The sequence below is a fragment of the Pterocles gutturalis genome, unplaced genomic scaffold (genome assembly GCF_000699245.1).
Source record: "Pterocles gutturalis isolate BGI_N339 unplaced genomic scaffold, ASM69924v1 scaffold23170, whole genome shotgun sequence".
NCBI classification, from domain to species: domain Eukaryota; kingdom Metazoa; phylum Chordata; class Aves; order Pterocliformes; family Pteroclidae; genus Pterocles; species Pterocles gutturalis.
The window spans coordinates 9,696-31,650 of NW_010138935.1; the positions used below are offsets into that span (position 1 = coordinate 9,696).

The following is a 21,955-nucleotide window of genomic DNA, read 5'->3' on the forward strand; positions in this document are numbered from 1 at the left end:
GGTTCAAAACTTCCTTCCTCCCTCCTCACCCTTCCCTGACTGCGAAAGCTAAATGTGTGTGAGCTCACCCAAAAACGGTTTCATGTTCCCTCTGCTGGGTGTGAAGCAAGAAGGAGCTTCAACTTCTCCTCCCTCTCTGCAGCTAGACCTTGGTCAGCTCGATGATGGTGTGAAAGAAATCTTGGCTTATGCAGGCACTATGTGGAGTAACAGCGATTTGAATCCACGCTAATCCATTAAATTCGTGGGGAAAACAGTAATTACAGCTGGTACCAGCCATGAAGATGCAGATTTCTGAACTGTAGAAGAACCTTTCCAGAAATAGAGATTAAATTAAGGAGTACTTTGCCAGCATTCGTTTAACCAAAAGCAGAATCTTCAAGGAGCTTTAAAAATAAAAGATTAAAGCCACTTTAAAATGTCTAACTCAGCATGTATTTTACATGAATGCCAGTTATAGGGTGAAATACAACTCATCTCGGCTATATATGAACATCAGCAGAATATATGAAATGTAACTGAGATGATAAAATTCACGGCAGAAGTTAAATTAAAGTATTTTTCGCAACTGATTTCTTCAATAAGGTCTTGTATTCTTCAGTAGTATTATTCCCCTGTCTGAACACAGTTCACAGTACGTGTTCTAAATAAAAAAAAATATTCACCTTAAAGAAAAAAAAAGACTTTCTCAAGACACTTGAAAAAAACCCAACCAAACCACCTAACTCCTGCGCAATTACGGGTACTTTAGTGCTCGGCAATTTCACCAGCCTAAAAACAACGTTGTCACCCTTGGTGGCATGGGACAATGGCACTGACTTAGCTAAGAAAGTCACGTCTGCCACCAGGAATTCGTCACTGCTTCTGTCCGAGACTGCGCATAAACTTCAAACATACCAAAAACATACAATTCTTAAATACACTGACATATTCAAGTAATTTCTTAAAAATTGCTTTTCATTTTGAAATATATATATTCTTCTTTTTAATGACTATATTGCAGCATGATTCACACATGCATTTGAAAGTACTGCAGTACGAGAAAGTTTGAGGCAGCAGAAATCTAACAACGAACTGGGATTTGTCTGTTTAGGACGTGGATTGACTGCAGCCCGGAGGACCATGCGAAAATGAGGAAATAGCATCACAAACACTTCTTAAAAGATGACAAATGGAAGTTTGGTTTCTAAAGTTGCTTTAAATGACTGCTGGTTCTCTGAGCTTTGGCTGCCCATGGATTGGGGCATGTTGCTAGCGATCCAAACACTATTTTAAATCAGATTAGCATAACTCTTTCAAGTTCTTCACAGAAAAAAAAAAAATATAGTCTTTGCACTGCAGCTATGTCCTGAATCAAGGAAGGGGGCAGGGAGGTTGCGCCAATGACATTGGCACAGCCCACAATTCCTCCAACACAGGGACTGGAACAGCAACACATGCTAGTGGATTGAATTTTAAGGCCTAAAAACTTGTTTCTGACACAGATTTTGATCCACCCAGACTATGCCATAGAGTGACAGAGGTAGGCCTTCGGTTTACCTTGTTGTACTGACACTGTGCCTTGACCTTGGCTGCTGCATTCCCAGCCAGGAGGTTAAAGGCTCATAAAAAGTGCAATTAATCAACGATTTCCCTTCCCTACGAAAGAGAATCTGCATGCCCCCTCCCACGAAGCTGACCCCAGAGACAGCCTTTCTCCACGGCAGCTTCATCCAGAGATGATCTCACGTTTAAATGCCAAGAAAACCCTCAAGTTCACCAGCACACAAAACTCCCCAGCTCAAAAATTGTCACAGCGTATTCCAACGAGAAGTCATCAAATGCAGCACTTGTGATAAAAAAACCTGTGAGTGCTGGTCACCTCTCCCAGTTGCTGCTCCTTCCGTCTGCGGTTCATGCCATGCACCCAATGTCACCCTCTCCTGCCAAGCAGCAGACGTGGGAGTGTTTTTATGACTAAAAGGATTCACGGCAGTTTCTTAGAAACTGCAGTAATTGCTTTTGAAAGTAATTGCAAATTGAACTAGTCTGTAGTAATTGCACTAACAAAAAGATGAAGTCTAAAATTAATATTAAAGACCTGTAGCTGTCAGACTGATAATATCATGCTTATGAAAAAAATTGATCAAGATGCCTAAGCGTTTGATACAGCTATTACACTAATGAAATCCAAAATGTTCAGACAAAAAAATACCGAGAGAGTATAAGTCAAGATAGCTTCCATTTTCAGTTAGTTTAAAAACGGCCGAAAACTTAAATTTTTCTAACTGCTAATTGTATACACTGTGAGTCTCATGCAGATTAATAAAACTTATTTGAAATCTAAATGTATTCTTAATAAAAAAGTGTTCAGAAATGACATTTCTAATTTGTAGAGAAAGCAATTAGCATCATAGCTACCTGTTCAAACCTATATTAAGGACTACAGAATTTAATTTACATTTTTGCATGAAACTGCCTTTTCTTCTGCAATTTTAGTTACAAGTAATGAAGATCCTAATTTGTTTTCCTGGAGGAAAAAAACCCAACCAAAAAGCAGTTCTTGATCCTGCACCTGCACTCCCTGGAATGTGGATGAACAACAAGCGACGGCCTCACACGGCTGACTCGCTCTCCAGCTCCGACGCAGCAGCTCCTTTGCGCGTGAGCTTCAGCACGGTTGGCTTCTCTGCACTCGTGCCGTTGCCCTCGGCTGTCTCTGGAGGACCCAGTCCTTTCTGTTCTTCCTTTGGCTCTTCGTTGACTTCGGGGTAAATCACCAAGAAGGTAGCTGTCAAAAAACCCAGGAAGGATCCCACTGAAGCCACCATGGGAATGACTCTGACTTTGCCAACCGCATCCACCACGCCACCAAGTGTGGAGGCCACGAGGATCTGGGAGATGTAAACCTGACAGGACAGAATAGCGCAGTCTATGCCAAATCCTCGCTTGGAGTTCCCGGGGCTATGGTGAATGTACTGGAAAAAAACAAGAAACATGTTATGAGGTAAAACAATGGATGAAATCAGATACTTAAACACTAGTATCTTCCTTGAATTTCTCAGCCACATGGTCAATTTACGTCAGTTGGTCAATCCATGGTCAATTGACCATTACCATGGTCAATGACGTCAATTTACGCCATCCTTGTGCATCATGCAGGCTACGCAAGTTCAGCACATCAGCCTCCTTATCTACTTCTCAGTGTGCTCCTCATCTTATGCCAAGAGGTCGATATTTACTGGGGCACTCCCACATGAATTGGCTCCAGGATTATGTTTTGTAAAAAAAATTTACATGAAGCAGTTGATGGAAATTATTTTTATTATTATAGAAAGGAATCTCCCTCCCAATTGCAATGCAGAAACATGTTAAAATAAATGATCCTCCTGTGATTTGTAACACAAATTAAACAGTGCTAAAAAGGGGAAAGCAAATCTCTCCTTGTTTCCAGCAGAATCAGTTTGCTTTACGTCTCCTGAAACTTATAGCTGCATTTCCAGACGCACCTCAGTATCTAAGATGTGAATCATGGAATCATAGAATGGTTTGGGTTGAAAAGGACCTTAAAGATCATCGAGTTTCAACCCCCCTGCTCTAGGCAGGGCTGCCAACCACTATAGCAGGCTGCCCAGGGCCCCATCCAGTCTGGCCTTGAATGTCTCCAGGGATGGGGCATCCACAACATCCGTGGGCAACCTGTGCCAGTGCCTCACCACCCTCACAGTGCAAAATTTCCACTTAATATCCAACCTAAATCTCCACTCTATTAGTTTAAAACCGTTCTCCTTCATCTTGTCACTATCAACCCCTGTAAATAGTCACTCCCCCTCCTGGAGAACTGGAGTAATGCTAACCTAAGGTGTTAGAAACAGTAGTAACAACTAAGGTATATAATAAATACTCCAATAATTATTTCATCTCTCTTAATCTAACATATGCACCCAAATTCTTTTATACCTCAGCACAGGGTAACGCAATCATGACGCCACTGAGCCAACTTGATGCTGATACCATCTGATTTAAGTAGCAGCTATTGCTATTTATTATCAAGGATGAATCTGTGCTTTGGCATACATCCCAACAAAGCCGCTATCTCAAATTATGTCATTTAATACATCCATTTTGCCACTGTGATCTTCAGAGAAATGTGAATGCTCTGCCTTGATTCAAATATTCAAAATATTCCACGTACCTGTTTAATATCATGGTATTGTCCCAAAAGCGCGTAGGGGCAGTAGGAGATACTCATCGAGACTATTCCCATCGTGCTGATCATGATCATGGTGACGTACACATTGGGGAAAATAGCCATCACCGCAGTGCCAACAGAAAAACCCAGTGTGCCCAGGATGTAGATGACTTTTATACTAAGGTTGTAGTTGTCCAAGTATTTCTGCAACAAGGCTGCAGAGATCAAGAATAAAACATAAGTATCAGTTCACTTGGTGAAGTTTGATGGTATTGATGTGGCTGTGACTGCTCGATATGATGTTTAGAGCTTCAGAACTCTGTACTTGTCTTGTCTTAGCAGCATAGCTCAGCCCTCACTGGGAGAAGGATGCATCACAGCTTCAGAGACTGGGCAACAAATGAGTTCAGAGACTTGCCTAAACCATGCTACAAAAGCCTGAGGCAGAACTCAAAGCTTTGAGACTCAAACATATCATGGTTCACTTGCTCCAATCATGAATTTTACCTATTTATTACCTTTATCAATGTAGGTATACTATGAGCACAGAGAAAATTCTGTTTCTAACACAAGCACATTTGCTAAATGAAGTGATCAGACGACTGATGTTTAGAGCCACATTTTAGTTCGTGTTCAGAAGCAAGCTGCCCACCTGAACTTCAATCTGACATGTCTCAACAAAGAGGCAGTCCCCATGATACTCATCTGTGCAGACGTGCCTGCACACATGCTGCAAAAAGCAGAATTTGTTTGGCAAAAGCTGTCAATTACAGAGTCTCTATTCAAAGCCCAAATTCTCTGTAGTTTATCTGTTATTAGAGAGCATGAAAGAGACTTTCAGGAATATATACTTACAATTTTGGTTTTAAAAACAGCCTGCAAAAGCCTTCTTACATATCCTTGAATCTTCTAGCAAGCAAAATTTAGTTTCCTGATTACCAGCTAAATGCCATTCAATATCCTTTGACATAATTTTGTGCTTTATGCCACTTAACCAATCTGTTCATATTTCCACCTCTACATTTGGAGGAATTTTTCCATATTGATTCTTACAGAAGCCTCTCCCCTTATGACCACATCAAATGCTTTTCCAAAATATCCTTCACCCCAAACAAGGAGGCAGATGCTAACCGGAAGCAAACCTATTTTTACCTTACACGTACATGGATAAGGTGCATTCCACTAGTCACGCGGTCTCTTACCTGAACAAACGGCAGCGGTAGCAGCATAAATTACCAGTCCCCAGCATCCCATCTGAACTCCAGCATTGTAGGCATGTAATTGAGTTGAGTTCGAAGGGGCCTGCGACAAACACAAAGGCAAAGCCGTTTTCTTGTCATAAGCACATCTCACAAATGAGTAAATATAAGCAGGCTGGCCAACGGTAACTGTTCTCTTACCTTTGGATCACCCTCAAAGATGATCTGGCCCATGAAATCTGTATAGAACACAGCTTCAGCGATGATCGAAAACCAAGTTAAGAGGTGACAAATGCACAGTCTCAGCAGCTCCTTTGGCATCTTTAGCATTGACAACCACAAGAGTCTAACAGTGGTTTCAGTTTCCCCCTCTTCGCTCTCCGTGTCTCCACTTGAATTTGTCGTGCCGCTCTGATTCCTGTGCCTGTACCTCTGTCGTTGCCGCTTTTGCATGTCATAGATATCATTCATGCTGCGCGAGGACTTTATCAAGACGATGGCATTGGCCCGACGAAAGCGATAGCGGTGAGAGCCTATCTTGCCATAGTACGAGAAGGTGTAAGACGGCTGACGGTAGAACATGTGCCTCCGCCTTCGCATGGAGTTTGAAGTACTGGATTGCTTCATGCCTATTCTAGCGTGTCCATTGAGGAACTCTTTTGGTAGGGAGCCATTCATGTGTGGGACTTTATCTTCATTTAAGCGATTATCAAGCAACATTTCCTCCTCTTTCTCATTGTCCCTGAGGAAAGCAGACAGGTGGTTGAGTTTGGATTTCATGATCTCTTGGCTTGTGTTGTGGGGCGTGTTTGGATACGAAGCATCTTGAAAAATGGAGGGTTCAATGTCATGCAGAAAAAGCAGCTCTGATTCAATTTCCAATGTAGCATCGGGCATGTGCAGAACTGAGTCACTCTTACTTCTTACAATGTTCACATCAAGGAACTCTATACTGAGATCATGCTCTGACTGAACCTCGTCGTGGAACATAGAGGCCCCGTACGGCTCTTCCTCACTAATTACATTCAATCGATTAAGAGGGGGGAGACTACCACTGAATTTGACACTGGAAAGTGTGTCTCCTTCGTCCTCAATCCTGTCCTGCTGAGGGTTATATTGCTCTTCTTCAATGCTAAAAAGGTGGAGAGCAACTGAGACAGAGAAAATAACGGCTGCAAAGAAGAAAAGGACTTGCTCTTGAGATTTAAAAATACCACCCAAGAAGGTCTGTGTCCAGTCCAGCCCTCCTAACATATAACCGATTGCTCCTCCAAGACCTGTGGGAGAGAAAAAAAAATGAGAAGTGAATTCAGAAAAATAAATTCAGTCACAACTTGGTCATTAGGAAGACTTGACAGCTGCTTAAAACATATCAACTAACTCCATACCAGCTGAAAACGCGTGGATGTTAAGGGCCATGTCTTGTTCTTCACTGTCCACCACATCCAACAAGTAGGCCCGAATCGGCCCTTCTGTTGCATCCGCACAGAAGTCCAACACGACAACACCAAGCACTGTGAGAACTATACCAATGGGCTGCTTGTCTGGGACATCGCCAATAGCCAGACCTGAGGAAAAACAAAAGAGGAATCTTAGCATGTCATTCAAAAAGGGAAAACTCCTAAGATTGAGCTCAACTGCTTAGGAGAAAGGTGGTCAACACATTTGGTACTTAACATGTAATGGTCCGAGCACAACAGGATAAAGTGGAATTTAACCGTCTCATCTCTCTTTTTGCTTTTCTCGAACATTTGTATTTTCTAGATCACTTTTATAAGCAAAACTTTTAAGGATGAAGCAACAGGAAGGTCTTTTGCATTGCAAAAAGAATCAATCAGCTTCTGTTGATAGCATGGGATGAAATGCTTTCAGTTTACAGAGCAGAAAGGCAGCATTATTATATAGCTAGGGAATTTTTAATTAAATGAACCACTGACAAAAGAATAAATTACTTGACTCAGAGAGATTTAAACATTACACATGCAAGACTGATAAAACCATTAGTATAAGTGAGGAAAATGACTGTGGAAAGAGATGAATGGGCCAAGCCACCAAAAATTATCTAAATCTCAAGTTCTATGATTCCTGCATATTCAATCCTCATTTATACCAAGTCCTCCACATGCTTAAGAAGTTTATATGTGTTCCATGCTTGGCTGAATCTTACAGCAGAATACACCAACGGGGTCAGTGCTTTAGATTTGTTGGAAACCTGAACAGTGCATACAGTGGAGAGAAGAGGTGAATAAGATCTATACACCACTGTTTTCCTGGGATGTAGTGGTGTTATTATTAGGATTGGAAAAACTCTTTTTTAGCATGCTTTTGTGCTCCTTGTTCCCCTCCCGATGACTCTGATTGCCAGAGGCCTGGTTATGAAAAAGGGTGTGATACAAGAACCACTTCTGTTTTTGCAGCACCTCCTGAGGTCCCAAGAAGAAACTAGAAGTGCAAAATAAAAGCATACAGGGTCCATCTAGAAGCAAATGTGGTTACAAATGAGACCTTTTCCTGCAAACCAATAGACACCCCACTGGTAAGCAATGCCTTTTCTCTCTGAAAAGTGACACAAGCCACTGTTTCAAAAAGCTGTATTAAAGAGGTATTGGTTTACCATATCGTGCATCTGCTCTAAATAGTAGATCAAGTGCTGCCTCATGCTGATGTAAATTGAATGTTAGTGGCAAATCTCTATCTTCTAGAGTGGAACAGGTCTAGAGAAGACCATCGAACGTGTCTCACTTCGGTTCAGTTCACACAAGGCTCCCTTGGGAGGCAGAAAGCAGCATTTAAAGGGCTTTCAGAGGAGGGTTTTCATTCAAATTCTATCACAACCATGTCCCAGGAATGGATGTAAAAAACATACAGCTCACTTTTGCAGTGCATTAAAATAAACCCTGTGTTTTAAAGAAGTCTCATTGCACTGGAGTTTCTGGAAAGTAGCCCTTGAGCATCTGGAAAGCGCAGGTTTCCTAGAAAGCTATGGAATAGACTGTATTAATGTGTAACAAAGAATTAGAGAAAAATAAAAGACAGTATTTTCTGCTGATTTATTAGGGGAGATACTTCAAAATAAATGTATAAGCTCTGTATGATCTTTGCTTGCCAGTATCAATGGCTACTGACCTAAACCACAGTGTGGAAGTAAGAGCCTCCTATCAATTAAAATCTTGTAAGAGAGCTGCAGTCTAACATCTTGCATGCATCTGGATGAGGAGGAGTAAGTCTTGGAGACACACCAGCAAAGTACAATTGATGCCATATAACAGCAATTCAAATAATTAATATTTGTTGCTTGGGTAAATTAAAAAAACATAAGCAAAATGTCATTCATCTGAACAGTTTGTCCACTGCAGTTTGCAGAAAAGTGAAAACCATCATATGGCATCCCAATCTGGCTTTAAAAAGCTAACATACTGAGCCAAGGTAATGTTCCACTCATTTCCCTCAATTCGTAAAACTTTTTCACAATAGAGCTTCATCTAACCCCCCTAAAAAAAAGAGTCAAGAGGATATTATTAGGTGCTAAATTCCTTTCATTTGCATCAGTCCAACTGTGATGTAAACATTTCCCCAAATGTACTTGCTGTCACCTCTCCTACACTAAATTTACAAAGAGATTGGAGATTGTAGATTAAGTTCAGTAGTAAACTATGTTCAAGGGAAACTATTTTTACTAACTTTGATGGGGGCTCAGGAAAAATTATTTTCCCACATAGTTTTTGATAAACAAATATTAACTGTGTTCTGGACTTTTTCAATACCGAGTCTAAGAAAAGCACAAGAAAAAGTGAAAAGATAATTTTTGAAATAATGCTGGAAACAGGATGTGTTGCCAGATATGCATTAAAGGGAAAATGGATCACAACAGGAAACATTTCCCTGTGAACAGGTTGCTACAATTTTCCCATGTCAAGGATCGACCAAATTCATCTCAGCGACTGCAAACATTATGCTGGTAACCATTGTATTAATAACAGTGTATGAACAGTTACAGCTACGATTGCACAACACTTAGTGCAGCACTGTAACTTTCAAATAAGAATAAAACCATCCAAGATGGATAGCTCAAATGCAGCATCTTTGAGAGAGATTAACACTGAACATAAGTTAAATCAACTGAATATAATTATCTTTACTTCTTACATAAAAATCTTAAAATATGTATGTTAGAAGGAAATGTACGCAGGTGATTGCCTCATTATTTACCTATAGCAGAGCCGTTAAGGAAAAGTGCAACTCCAATGAGGACACCAATGCAGAGAGCAAGAATAAAAGGCCGCCGGCGGCCCCAGCTCAGGGTGCAGCGGTCACTAGCCGAACCTATAAGCGGAGTGAAGATCAAGCCCAGGATAGGGCTAAGGAACCAAGTGAGGCTGTAGTATTGTTCAGGAAGACCTAAAACAAAGACAAAAATTATTTAAAGATTATGTGGCACACACCCAAATAATTCACTTAATACATGACAGTTTGTTACACCTTTGAAAATTGTAAATTTTTTGTTAATTTACCTTCAGTAAATTCCCCCCAAATTAACAATTCAGTTACAATTTCTTATAAATGGTTAAAAAAAGCAGCTATGGAAATCACAGATCATATATCTTTCAAATACCTGGGCAATAAGAAGGTAACAATAGATACACTTAAGTTCTTGAAATACAAGTTAAAAAGAAAAGAGCTATCTAACAGTGGAATCACTAGTCTAAATTAGTCACTACTGTAAAAAAAAAAAAATCACAGTTTTGCTCAATTTTCCTGAGCATGCTGAATTTTTTTGATGGGGGTGATGGTAGGGACAGCCTCTATCAGGTCTCAGCAGCCAAGGTCTGCTGTGTAGAAGCCCAATAGCTTTGTTGCATCCTCTATCCATTTGTGGACTATAAAACCAAAGATTTTTGGGATGCTTGGAAAGCTACCTAGTTGTCTAGGAAAAAAAACCCCTGTTACAAAAATAATTTCTGGAGAAGTGAACGAGACCCCAGAAGCCCTGCTTCACACCTCTCCACCATGGACAGCAATGGCCTGCAGATGGCAGAGTGACCCAGTAGAGTAGCTACACTCAAGTCCTTTGAGATCCATCTCTGAATTTATCAGCACTAGTCAGTTCGACGTGTTTCTCAGCAAAGCATTAAAACAAAACATTCAATTTCTTGCAGTCAAACTGATGCAGAGACTGAAAAACTCAGTGTCTTTAAGAAGGAAAACCGTTTATTACTCAAAACCACGTATTGTGAGTGTGAGTTGACCTTTGCTGGCGAGATCAACCTGTACCTCGTGCTCGCTGTTCAGCATGCTGAGGCATCCCTCACCATGCAGGACTATACCAATCGCTGCCCAAACCAGCCCATGCCGCAAATTTGTAAGTCTACTCTCCTGCTGTTTAAAGTACCATCAAATCTTGACTAATGATGCTGATTTCTTCCACGAGATAAATCAGATTTTCCCGAGACTGTTGTGTGCTCTCTGGTGATGCAGAGATTATATTAGAGGAAAATAAGCTATTTTTTTTCCATAAATAACCAATTTAATTATCAGCATTCAAAATCCAGGTCTGAGGCCAATGTCTATGTGATTTGACTCAACATTGGCTAATGATCAAGCTAATGGCAACAGCCACCTTGACAAGTACAGAGTTATTGGAAGAAACTTGCCTCTTCTGAACCTGCACTTTCAGCCCAAACATGCCCACGAGGACCCTCCCCACAGGGAAGCCATCTTTTCTTGCTACAAGCCTGTGCCTGACACCAATACTCCCAGTTGACACTTACTATGGACTCTTTTTGCAACAGGTTTTGGATCTCTAGGCAAGGGCTGTGTTTGTACAGATGGCACCTTTTTGACATCATGGTTCAAACCCCCATCTCTTGCTTTGATTTTCCAATTGCTTGATGATGTCTTGCCTGACACGGAAGTTTTAGCTCTTTAGCTTTAGAGGTTGAAAGCTCTTCTTCAAGAAGCCACAGTTGTTAACACCATTCATTCCTCCAGACCCCAACACTGATTTGCACCATGCAGCTTCTGAGCGCTTCCCAATCATAGATGCAAGTCAGCAAGCCAATATTGCAAATGAAAGTGTAAGGAAAGCCTCCACCTCCCTGTGGTTTTAATGTTCTCTTTAACTTCACTGAATTCAACAGCCTTCAGAAGCACAGAAGCAGGTTTGGGCACCTCACCTCTTCCAAGATGCTAACGCTTATCCATGCCTGAGCTGATAGACAGATGGGGAGAATCTACTTTAAAAAAAAAAGTTAATGATAGGAAAGAGGAAACATTTAGTTCAAGAAAGCAAAACTAAATGTTGGGCAGGTTATGACTCATGTAAGGTGAATGCAGGACATGGAAGAATGGGATGAGTATTTACACATTGCCCTTTTTGCCTCAACCAAGCGATCCTGTTATGCATCAGTGGTGTGTATTGTGTAATGCCAAGTCATGCTGTGAGGCTGTTCTGAACGAAGTTAGAAGCTATGGCTTAACCACCACTGCTGATCTTTATTGTAGCAATCACCAACATCTGAAATAATTTGATGTCGTATCACTGCATGAGAGCTATATGTTGAGAACAGAAGTTTCTTTTCTGAATTATGTTGTGACTTGGGAATTATGAGCTGGGACATCTCAATAGAGCTCATCCATCAGGAAACACTTAAGAGATGTAGGGAAGGTTTTGCAGTAAATCATTCAGTTGCTTTAAATAAACACAGAGGATGAAGGCTAGCAAGAGCTCCATTACTAACATTACAAGCATCATCTTATATGAATAAACAACCTTACAATAGATAAAGTGAAGTGTACACAATTAAGAGACTCTCTTTCAATATTCGAACATCCATTGAGATAAACTGATTTTAATAGAGACTATGAGCAGAAACAACAAGGAAATACTAGCCCAGGACAAGTGACACAAGTGTATAACCAGGGACATGGGGGACTTGCACAGCCCATTGTCCCTCCGACCTTGCGGCCACCACTTTGTCTCCAGTCTTGGATGGCACTTCTCTGTGGTGTATACAAATTTTTACAAAAAGGGCTCTGCAAACACTTAGGCCATTCGAAATGACGACTTCTGCAGAGTCATCATCTGTTTACACATTTTTCCTTCAACTATAAAAACTGCACATTTCTGAATTGGAAAGATAGAGGGGTTTTTTTATGCTTTATAGCCACAGTTACCAAGTGTCATAAAAATGTCCTAAGATTATTTAAAAAACTGCATATTTCTGAATTGGAAAGATAGAGAGGGGTTTTTTTATGCTTTATAGCCACAGTTACCAAGTGTCATAAAAATGTCCTAAGATTATTTAAAAACAGTGATTTTTACTGCCAGCATTACTTTGACTTCAGTACTTTCAAGGTCAACTTTGCATGTAATAACTCAAAATCAGATTAAGGCTTGTGTTCTGGTTTGATTTTACAAGACAGTAAGAAAAAAAAAAGGAAAAAGTTTTACCCAACATGCCTGCAATTAGGGAGTCTTATCTGTACACATATGAGTCAGAGGAGAGAGACTGAAATGCTTTCTTCAGAAGGCTTTATTTCCACTGATTGAAAAGGGTGATCTTGCTAACATCTAAGTACTATAAATAAAAGTCTAAATCCAAATATTTAGATTGACAATGGCTTATTTTGCAAAAGACATGAATCTCAATGATTTCAGAACAGAGCTAGGGATGTGGCATTTATGGAAGGGTAAAAAGGACACTTAAAAACCCAAGAACATTATGTTTGGACATCTTTCTTTAGACAAACCACTGATTTATTTTTTTTTATTGAACTACTCTTTAGCAGCCAAAATATCTATCTTTAGAAAAAGAGGCCATGATAAAAATCTATACAAGAATTAATAGCCTAATGCCAAGAAAAAAATGGAAGAATTTCTAAAAAGCTTTCAGTGCTCCTCCAAGTAAACAGGAAAGGGATAACTTTCAAGTGAAATACGATCAATTTCCACAGATTGTATAATGGTAGGAACCATCAACGCAACCATAACCTGCTTTTTCTCTTGCTGGAGAAGTCATGCTATAGGACTACTTCCGTAACTTAAGAGACAGGGCTCTTATAAATTGCATACCAAGTGTAAGCTAGCTGTTTATAAAATCATTATGTGTTTTATACACAGTTATGCAGAATTCAAAATAGTTATAATTTATTAACTGAAGTGTATGACTTTTCTTTACCATAAGGATGTAAACAGTGATATCATCCCATCAGAATTTAGTTGGTTATCCAAGTGGAAAACTATTCAGTGGGGTTAGAGAAGATTCCCTGTGGGAAGCTGGTGCACATGAAAGCTAAAATAAAACAGCACAGGAAAAAAAAAAATCTATTTGCTGACAGAAGAACTTCCTCCTGTACCTGTCTGATGGACAGCAGACTCCTCACCTGAACAATGTATTGGCAGGCAAACAGAGCAACTATTTTAGTGATTGGTAATAAAGTTAGCTACCCAAAGCTTCCTTTTGGATTTGCTTTCTATATCTTAAAGTTGAGATGTGTTATTGATAAGGCATAGTCTACCCAGTCAATCAAAACTCTGCGAGACAACAGTCCTGGTGCCTGGAAGAGCCTTCTTTCTCTTTATAGATTTAGTTGTCTTCACTTATGTCTGCACGCAGCACTGTTGTCGGAAAGTCAGGTTATTGTAGAGCTTACAGCCATGTTGTACCATCAGTCTTCCAGGAAAGAGCTTCCCAAGGCACCGAGCACCACCTCCACTGCCCCATGAAGCAAAACATACCTTGTAGATGTTCTTCCCAAAATTCCTGCTTCATACTGGCAGAGCCTACAGGTGCTTCAACATTTCAAAAGTAGGTTTGCTTTAGGACTAGACATTTTGATATAAACCAGAAAGTTTCAGAAAGACAAGGAGAGCTTTAACACCAAAATACTTTTTTCCCTTAAAAGGGGCTGTTCTAGTTTTAGTATCTTGAATGTCTGTGTATACCATACGTATATTTAGGTTGGTGTGCATGATGTGGCAATAGAAGGAAAAGATATGGGGACTGAAAATTGAAGTACTTAAAGAGACTGTGTGTGCCTGCAGGTGTGTTTATATATATATAAATAACAAGAACAAGTATATATATACACACAACAAGAACAAGCTCCAATAATGAAACTTTATAGAAATTATAAAGTGGAGGCAGTCAAGGAAGGTAATTACATATGCTAATGGTTCCTTTCTCTGTGTATGTATATGCTAATACACCTGCAGAACTTGACCATTTTATACAATATTTTAAAATGGGAAGACAGTTAAGAAAGCATCTAAGCCAGGACAAGATGATGAGCAAAAATGAAGAGATAAAGGGTATGCTTTGACACCAAGAAGTTCCTTCTGACACCCCCATCTAGTGGCAAGGACTCCAATGCAGCAACTATTTCAAATTAACTTGGCTACGGCGATGTGCCTGGCTAGCAGCCCTGCAGCATCCCAGCTCTGACGTGCAGAACAGATGTTATGGATGCTGGCTTTGACTAGATTTCAAGGCAGTGCTGCACAGCAAGCTTGTCGTCCATATGACTGCCTCAGCACCACCTCTTACAGCCAAATGTAAAACATCCCAACCGCTGAGAGCTGCTATACCCACCTGGAACAGGCTCTAACTATGCTGGGGCCGATTTTGTAAGTCCAAGAGAAGTATTCACACAGCAAATGCTTTACCAGAGGCTGCTGAGACTCACATGTGGACTCGAAGGCCAAAGCAGCTGCATCCCATTACCAGTTTAGCGCTTTCCTTTATTTTGTCTGTAATTTTCCACCACCATGCTTGCCTTGCCAGGTAGCAGCTCTACCAGGGAACTGCCATCCGTTAACTTGGAAAAATAACCTGGTGGCCTCTTGGGGAAGGAATAACAACTGGAGGATTATAATTTAGCCTTTTACTGACAGCTAATCTGAGGAAACAACGAGGAGGAAAAAAACGTATTGGATAAACAAGGTTAGTATTTGTGCCTTGAACTGAATGTGAAGCAGGTCACAAGGCAGACTCAGAAGTCTCATACAAATCAGTGAGAAAAGAGCAAAAACACAACAACAGCTTCTGTTAACAGCGACAACTGCCACTGAGACCCTTGTAATATGGCATTTCCCAGACAGCTACAAACAAACAGGACACTGGCTTCTAGTAAATAAGGGTTTGTTTTTTCCCAGACAAAAAAAAAATGCCCAACAATAGTGGGACCAGCAGTGCTCACGGTTCACAGGAAATGCTCACTGTGTCACCATCAGTCTAAGGGCTGCACAAGGTCACGAGTTCCAGGGAAGAAAGCTTAAGTCACGTGCTAGCAGTTTCTATTCAAAACCTCTTTTTGATAAGTTCTATTGGGGGAAAAATAGTTCTTTATAAGCTTAACAATAAGATCTGATATGGGAATAGGATGCTAAGCTCCTATTTTAATTTGTCAGAAATCATCACCTAGAGACTCAATTATACTCTTAAACACTATACAATTCTCTAAACATAAGAAACCATCATCATGCCCTGCAAATACTTTGTATTCCACAATTTTATCCTTGTATAAAATATTGCACGCTGCTAAAAATATTTTACATTGATTTGTTTTAGCACTGCTTATACAAGCAGCTTTGTTTAGACTACATTTTAAAGAGTGCAGCAAGCAGAACCAAGGCTGTTAAAAAATTAGACCCCCAGTATCTGCTTGTCATCTTGTTACAAGAGAATCGCAGAAACCACCCCAAACTCAAGCACTTTAGCTTTGAAGTGTCTATATGAGGAACAGGTATTTCAGAATGCAGCTGCAATCATTTCATAAATGCACCCCAATATCCCTTCCCTTATATTTTAAATAAAAACACAGTTACCACACATTTGGATCCCCCAGAGAAATTGCAAACAAGCTGCACACCTATTTTGACAACTGTATCACCATGAAACTTCACCACAAGTCCTTTTGCTTCTTCCTATCTCTCCTAAGATTTTAGGGCTTCCAGTGGCTTAATGCTCACAGGGGACTCAGCTGCCAGAAAAAATCCAAACCTGAGCCAATATATGTTGAATCAATGCACTGAAAAAGGCTTGACCTGTGATCCAAACACTATATTGCTGTACAGTCAGTGGTCAGAGCTTGAGTTTATTGCACCCATGAGAAACCACCTCTTAACTTCTAGACTGAAATGGTAGAGATGTCAACAAAGAGAGATGCTATGCTGGACCTTGTTCTCACCAACAAGGAAAGGGCGGTGGGGAATGTGAAATTCAAGGGCAGCCCGGGCTGCAGTGACCACAAAATAGTGGAGTTCAAGATCCTCAGGGCAATGAGGAGGGCACACAGCAAACTGGCTGTAGGCAACTGATATCATCTACATGGACTTGTGCAAAGCATTTGATGCTGTCCTGCACAACATCCTTATCTCTAAATGGGAGAGAGACAGATTCAACAGAAGGACCACTCCATGGATAAAGAACTGGCTGGATAGTCACATGCAAAGAGTTGTGGTCAACAGCTCAATGTTCAAGTGGAGACCAGTGATGGGCGGTGTTCCTCAGGGGTCAGTACTGGGACCAGTGTTTAACATCTTTGTGGGAGACATGGACAGTGAGATCAAGTGCACACTCAGCAAGTTTGCCGATGACACCAAGCTGTGTGGCACAGTCAACATGCTGGAAGGAATGGATGCCATCCAGAAGGACCTGGACAGGCTTGAGATGTGGGTCCATGCCAATCTCATGAAGTTCAACAAGGCCAAGTGCAAGGTCCTGCACATGGGTTGGGGCAAACCCAAGCATAAATACAGGCTGGGAGGAGAATGGACTGTGAGCAGCCCTGAGAAGGACTTGGGGGGTGTTGGTTGATGAGAAGCTGAGCATGAGCTGGCAGCGTGCACTTGCAGCCCAGAAAGCCAACCGTGTCCTGGGCTGCATCAAAAGAAGTGTGACCAGCAGGTCAAGGGAGGTGATTCTCCCCCTCTGCTCCGCTCTCATGAGACCCCACCTGGAATACTGCATCCAGCTCTGGAATCCTCAGCACAGGAAAGACATGGAGCTGTTGGAGGGAGTCTGAAGGAAGGCCACAAAGCTGATCAGAGGGCTGGAGCACCTCCTGTACTAGGACAGGCTGAGAGAGTTGGAGTGGTTCAGCCTGGAGAAGAGAAGGCTCCAGGGCGCTGCTTATTGCAGCCTTCCAGTACCTGTAGGAAGGGGGCCTACAAGAAAGCTGAAGAGGCACTTTTTAGAAGGGCACATAGTGATTTATCAAGTGGTAGTGGCCTTAAGCTGAAAGAGGGCAGATTTAAATTAGATATGAGGAAGAAATTTTTTCCTGTGAGGGTAGTGAGGCACGGGAACAGGTTGCCCAGAGGAGCTGTGGATGCCCCATCCCTGGAGGGGTTCAAGGCCAGGCTGGATGAGGCTTTGAGCAACCTGGGCTAGTGGAGGGGGTGCCTGCCCATGGGTTGCAACTCGAAGATCTTTAAGGTCCTTTCCAACCCAAACCATTCTATGGTTCTATGAAAGAGTATCTCTGACCAACAGGGAAGGGATATGAAAAAGCACAGTAATTTCTTCTGGTGCCCTTAACCTGCTTTGAGCAGCTTCCAAATGCAGGAGCACAAGCTTTTAGGAAGGAAATAATTTTAAGTACTACTTGAAATCAGAGCCTGATATCATATGAGATGAGTGAGCTTCTAATTTGCACTGCTAATGCTACATCATCTCACAGCTGCTGGTGTGAGAAGAAATGAAGCCCAATACCAGCCTTAATTTTTATGTGGAAAATTTTGCTCTTCAAATGTTGCCTGCCCAGTCTGCCCAATAAGACAACATTTGCTCAAGCCAAGTACTTGTTCAGAAGCCACTCTTAACAAGCTGCAAATTGCACAACAATACTGGAGGAAAATTACACTGACCAGTATGTGTGATCACTTTACTGGCAAGCATGCAGGTGGAAGAACTCGGAACAAAAGCAGTACCATGCAGTTTTTAATTGCTGCTAGCTTTCTACTTAAATTATAGCATATCAAGTTGTCAGGCATCTTTATTCACTCAGTGTCTCAGAAATGACCTATTGCAATAAACACCGCATAAAATAGGAAGAAGATAAAAACTGTGGCTTAAATCTTCCCACTGGTAAAATTCACATCCTGAAATTCTTCTTGTGCCTGTCAAATAAGAGCTCTTCTGCTTAGCCTGCAACATTCACAAGCTGTCAGCACATTATATACATCTTACAGGCTGGAGTACATGCACTCTGCAATCTGAACATACTTTTCTGGAGCAAAAACTATTACCCAATTGCAAGAAGTCTATCCTCTCCTTCCCCCTCCTGTTTAGCTCTTGTCAGCAGGGATGTCTGCAGAGCGGCTGGTCTGTTATTGCTCTGGATGATGTGTAGTGATGATAGGGCTGCCTCCTCGGTGCAAACGAGGAATCGGTTGTGGCACACAAGAAGGGAGGGATAAAGCATGATTCCTCCATTTGGACGGGGTTATTAGCACTGAAGAGTGTGATAATCAAGAGAACAAATAATTAACAGGAATATTACAAGGACATAAGAAGCATGATACTTTGAAAGACTGACATCCAAGAGCAAAATGCAGAAGATTATTTCTCAAGTTACCAGCTGCACCCTACCCTGAATGCATCAGGAAAAATCCACAGGACCAAAGAGACTTCTCATGGGAGAGGGCTGGAGCACTGTCTTGCGCTTCAAGGATGGGGATCCTGCAGTACTGTAACATCCAAAACTTTTACAGAAGATTCATACCTTTAAAATGTGCCTACATTTCTGCTTTGGTCAATGCGTCTTAAGGACAAGATTATAGATGAAAGCTGGATCTAGATTTGAAATATATTAATCATTAACAGGAATATTAAAAGGATGAAATTAGGTTAGGGATGCTGGAAAAACTGTCCAACATTTCCTTAACTTGTATTTCAAATTTTAAATTTCCTTAGTAGTTGGATGCAAACAAGTCACACTTTTACAGAAGAAACAAATCCCCAAAATTTGGAAACAATTACAACTATTACATGCCATGCCTACAACTAGACTAGAACCACCCATTTTGAAAGACCAAACTGGTAATAAAACAATGCTCTTGCTCTCCAAAAGCTTCAGTACAGAAATATTGGTGTGGTGTTTCATGTAGAGAGTCCTGGAGGTGTTTTTAAGCTGTAGAAGAGTAATATCCTCTTCTGGAAAAGCTATTCTGCCTTTCAGTTCAGCATTAGCTCCTGAAATTACCCATGCAATAGGATGCCAACAGCAACCACATTGGGTTAAATAACACTCATGAAAAATGGAATTAAGGAAATAAGTGACAGGCCTCTTAAAGTATTTCATCATCCAGTTTTCCCATTTTTTTTGTCTTGGCTCAATTATTGCCTCTCAACCTCCTACCACTGTCCTCCCCTTCTCATATTTGGCAACTGTGGGAGTCATCAGTGTTTCATTAAGCTCTGCTGCTACCCTGCCATTCTGCCAAAGTTGTAGAAAAGTTTATGTGGCTTCCCTGAAAATTTCTAGTTTATAACCCAGCTTTATGGTGCTGTGTCAGGAAAGAGAAGCATATGTTAAGAGAAGTGAGCCAAAGGTACATGTGGAAGAGGGAGAGGAAAAAGCAAAAGCCTGAGAACAGCTGAGGTCTGAGGCATCAGAGAAACAACATACGCACTGATCTGCAGGTGGGCAAATATGGTTTTCCTTCTAGTGTGATCACAAAGGCTGTCGAAGCTTTTAAATCTTTATTTTTTTTTAAAGTTTCTAACCCTCCTACTAACCTACAGGAGTAACCTGTAGGAATTCAGGTAGAAGAGTATTTCTAGCTCACTGCCCTTATAACAATCCAATTTTCTACTTCCTTATCCAACATATCAAGCAATTGCTAATAGACAAACACCAATATTAGCTACTCCTGCTAAATCAAAGGCAACACATATGACATGCCCTGCTCAGGGAAAGACCAAAGAACCCATTGCTGTTGTAGATTTTATTATAGTAAAAGTGTTTAGCAATTCCTATAGGTTGCACACAATGGTATCTTTACCAAAATGATGGTATTTATTTTGCCAAAGTACATTCAGACCAGAGAGAAGTGCCAGGTTTATTTAAGCCAGAAGCCAAACATTTTATACTCCAACACAGAGTTTTCTCCATGCTGCAGCAGGTAATTAAGCTCCAGAGAGGGCAAGAAAATCCAACACTGCCAAGAGCTCCTATCAGCTGCCAAAACAGATTCACTGGAGTTTCCCAAATTATCTGTCCCATCCATCCTTTTTGGCTCTTGGGAAATTTGTTTTTAAAATTTTCTTTTTCTCTCACTTACTAACCAATATTTAGAAATACATCACTTTGACACTAATAAGAAATTTGCATCACAGTACTTAATGAGTTGAAATTGAACATACATTAAATCTGACTCAATCTCATGTGCTGAACCATCAGTAATTTTAAAAAAATCCTTTTAACCTCCACCTATAGCAGTTTTAGAGATATAATAAAGGTATTTATATTAAATAAAAAGCTGAGAACTTTCTTCACAGTCCCAGAAAAACGCAGGGTGTATTCAACTATACATACATATCAGTACAACCACCCAAGGCTAACTTTACCACACCGATGTATTTATTCGCAGGCTGCAAACGCTGTCTCCTGTTGCTGGCCAGTTAAGCAAGCTGCAGATACAGAAGGACTCAAAGGTCACACGTATTACGCTAGCATGCATTTCCCATCACTCACAAGTATCTAAATGTATGCAGATAACATCTATGAATGCAGCAATCAATAAATTGTTTTGCCACGCTAATCCTTCCCTTGCCTTTATGGGATGTAATTAAAATGCATCAGCTGTACATGATGCCCCACTTTGACTCCGTGTGCCTTACATAACACTGCAGCACTTCCCTGCTTCATCTCACTGAAAGATTAGACATCAATTACACTGACATGTGTTGCCTGAAGATATGCAGCATCCCAGTTTACACAAAGCTCAATAGGGTTTTTCGTCACCACTTGGAGAATAATCGGTAAATTTACAAACAAAGGCACTTCGGCTCAAACACACTTTAAAATTTCCAAACTCAAGAGACTTACATATACAAGAGAAAAACCTTTCAGCACTAACTCACAAGACTGTTCTGCTAATCAACAGTGGAGCTTTTGTTGCAGCGATTACACATTAATACCCTGGAATATGACCATCTTACACAGCTGAACCAAATCCTAATTATAAACTGGTGTTAACACCTATTTTTTTCCTCCAAGTAGAGCCAAACCTGAACTGCTAACTCTGAAATCCATGTTCAACCCAGATGGAACTGATGCTCTCCCACCCCCTAAAAAAATCTGGTTAATGAACAACTTTTCTGTTCTGCTCAAGTTTTCAATTAAAATCATACTTGCTTAGTGGGGACCTGTTCAATTTGGGGCTGCCCAGCAGCATCACAAGGCAGCAGTAGGTGCAGCCTGAGCTCTCGCTTGGGTGCTCTGGTCCTGTGATGCTCTGCGGTCCAAGGATTTTTTGTCTAAGGGAAGCTTTAACTCCCCTTCTGCACTCCTCTAACCAGACCTCAAGGGAAAACAGAAGCACAACTGACATAACTAAGCAAGGTCAAGAGGAAGAGCG

The 21,955-nt window shown here is 40.9% G+C and overlaps 1 protein-coding gene across 1 annotated transcript in view; it reads right to left on the reverse strand.

Moving 5' to 3' along the window:
- Positions 1–2,560: 2,560 nt before the first annotated feature.
- Positions 2,561–21,955, reverse strand: part of SLC45A4 (solute carrier family 45, member 4) — a 34,157-nt gene continuing 14,762 nt past the window's right edge. The window contains exons 2-8 of the mRNA XM_010083200.1: positions 9,580–9,768; positions 6,759–6,938; positions 6,436–6,647; positions 5,572–6,381; positions 5,374–5,473; positions 4,175–4,386; positions 2,561–2,957 (exon numbers count right to left, since the gene is read on the reverse strand). Of these exons, the coding sequence (XP_010081502.1) occupies positions 2,595–2,957; positions 4,175–4,386; positions 5,374–5,473; positions 5,572–6,381; positions 6,436–6,647; positions 6,759–6,938; positions 9,580–9,768 (2,066 nt within the window). The 3' untranslated portion in view covers positions 2,561–2,594. The remainder of the gene's footprint in view (positions 2,958–4,174; positions 4,387–5,373; positions 5,474–5,571; positions 6,382–6,435; positions 6,648–6,758; positions 6,939–9,579; positions 9,769–21,955) is intronic.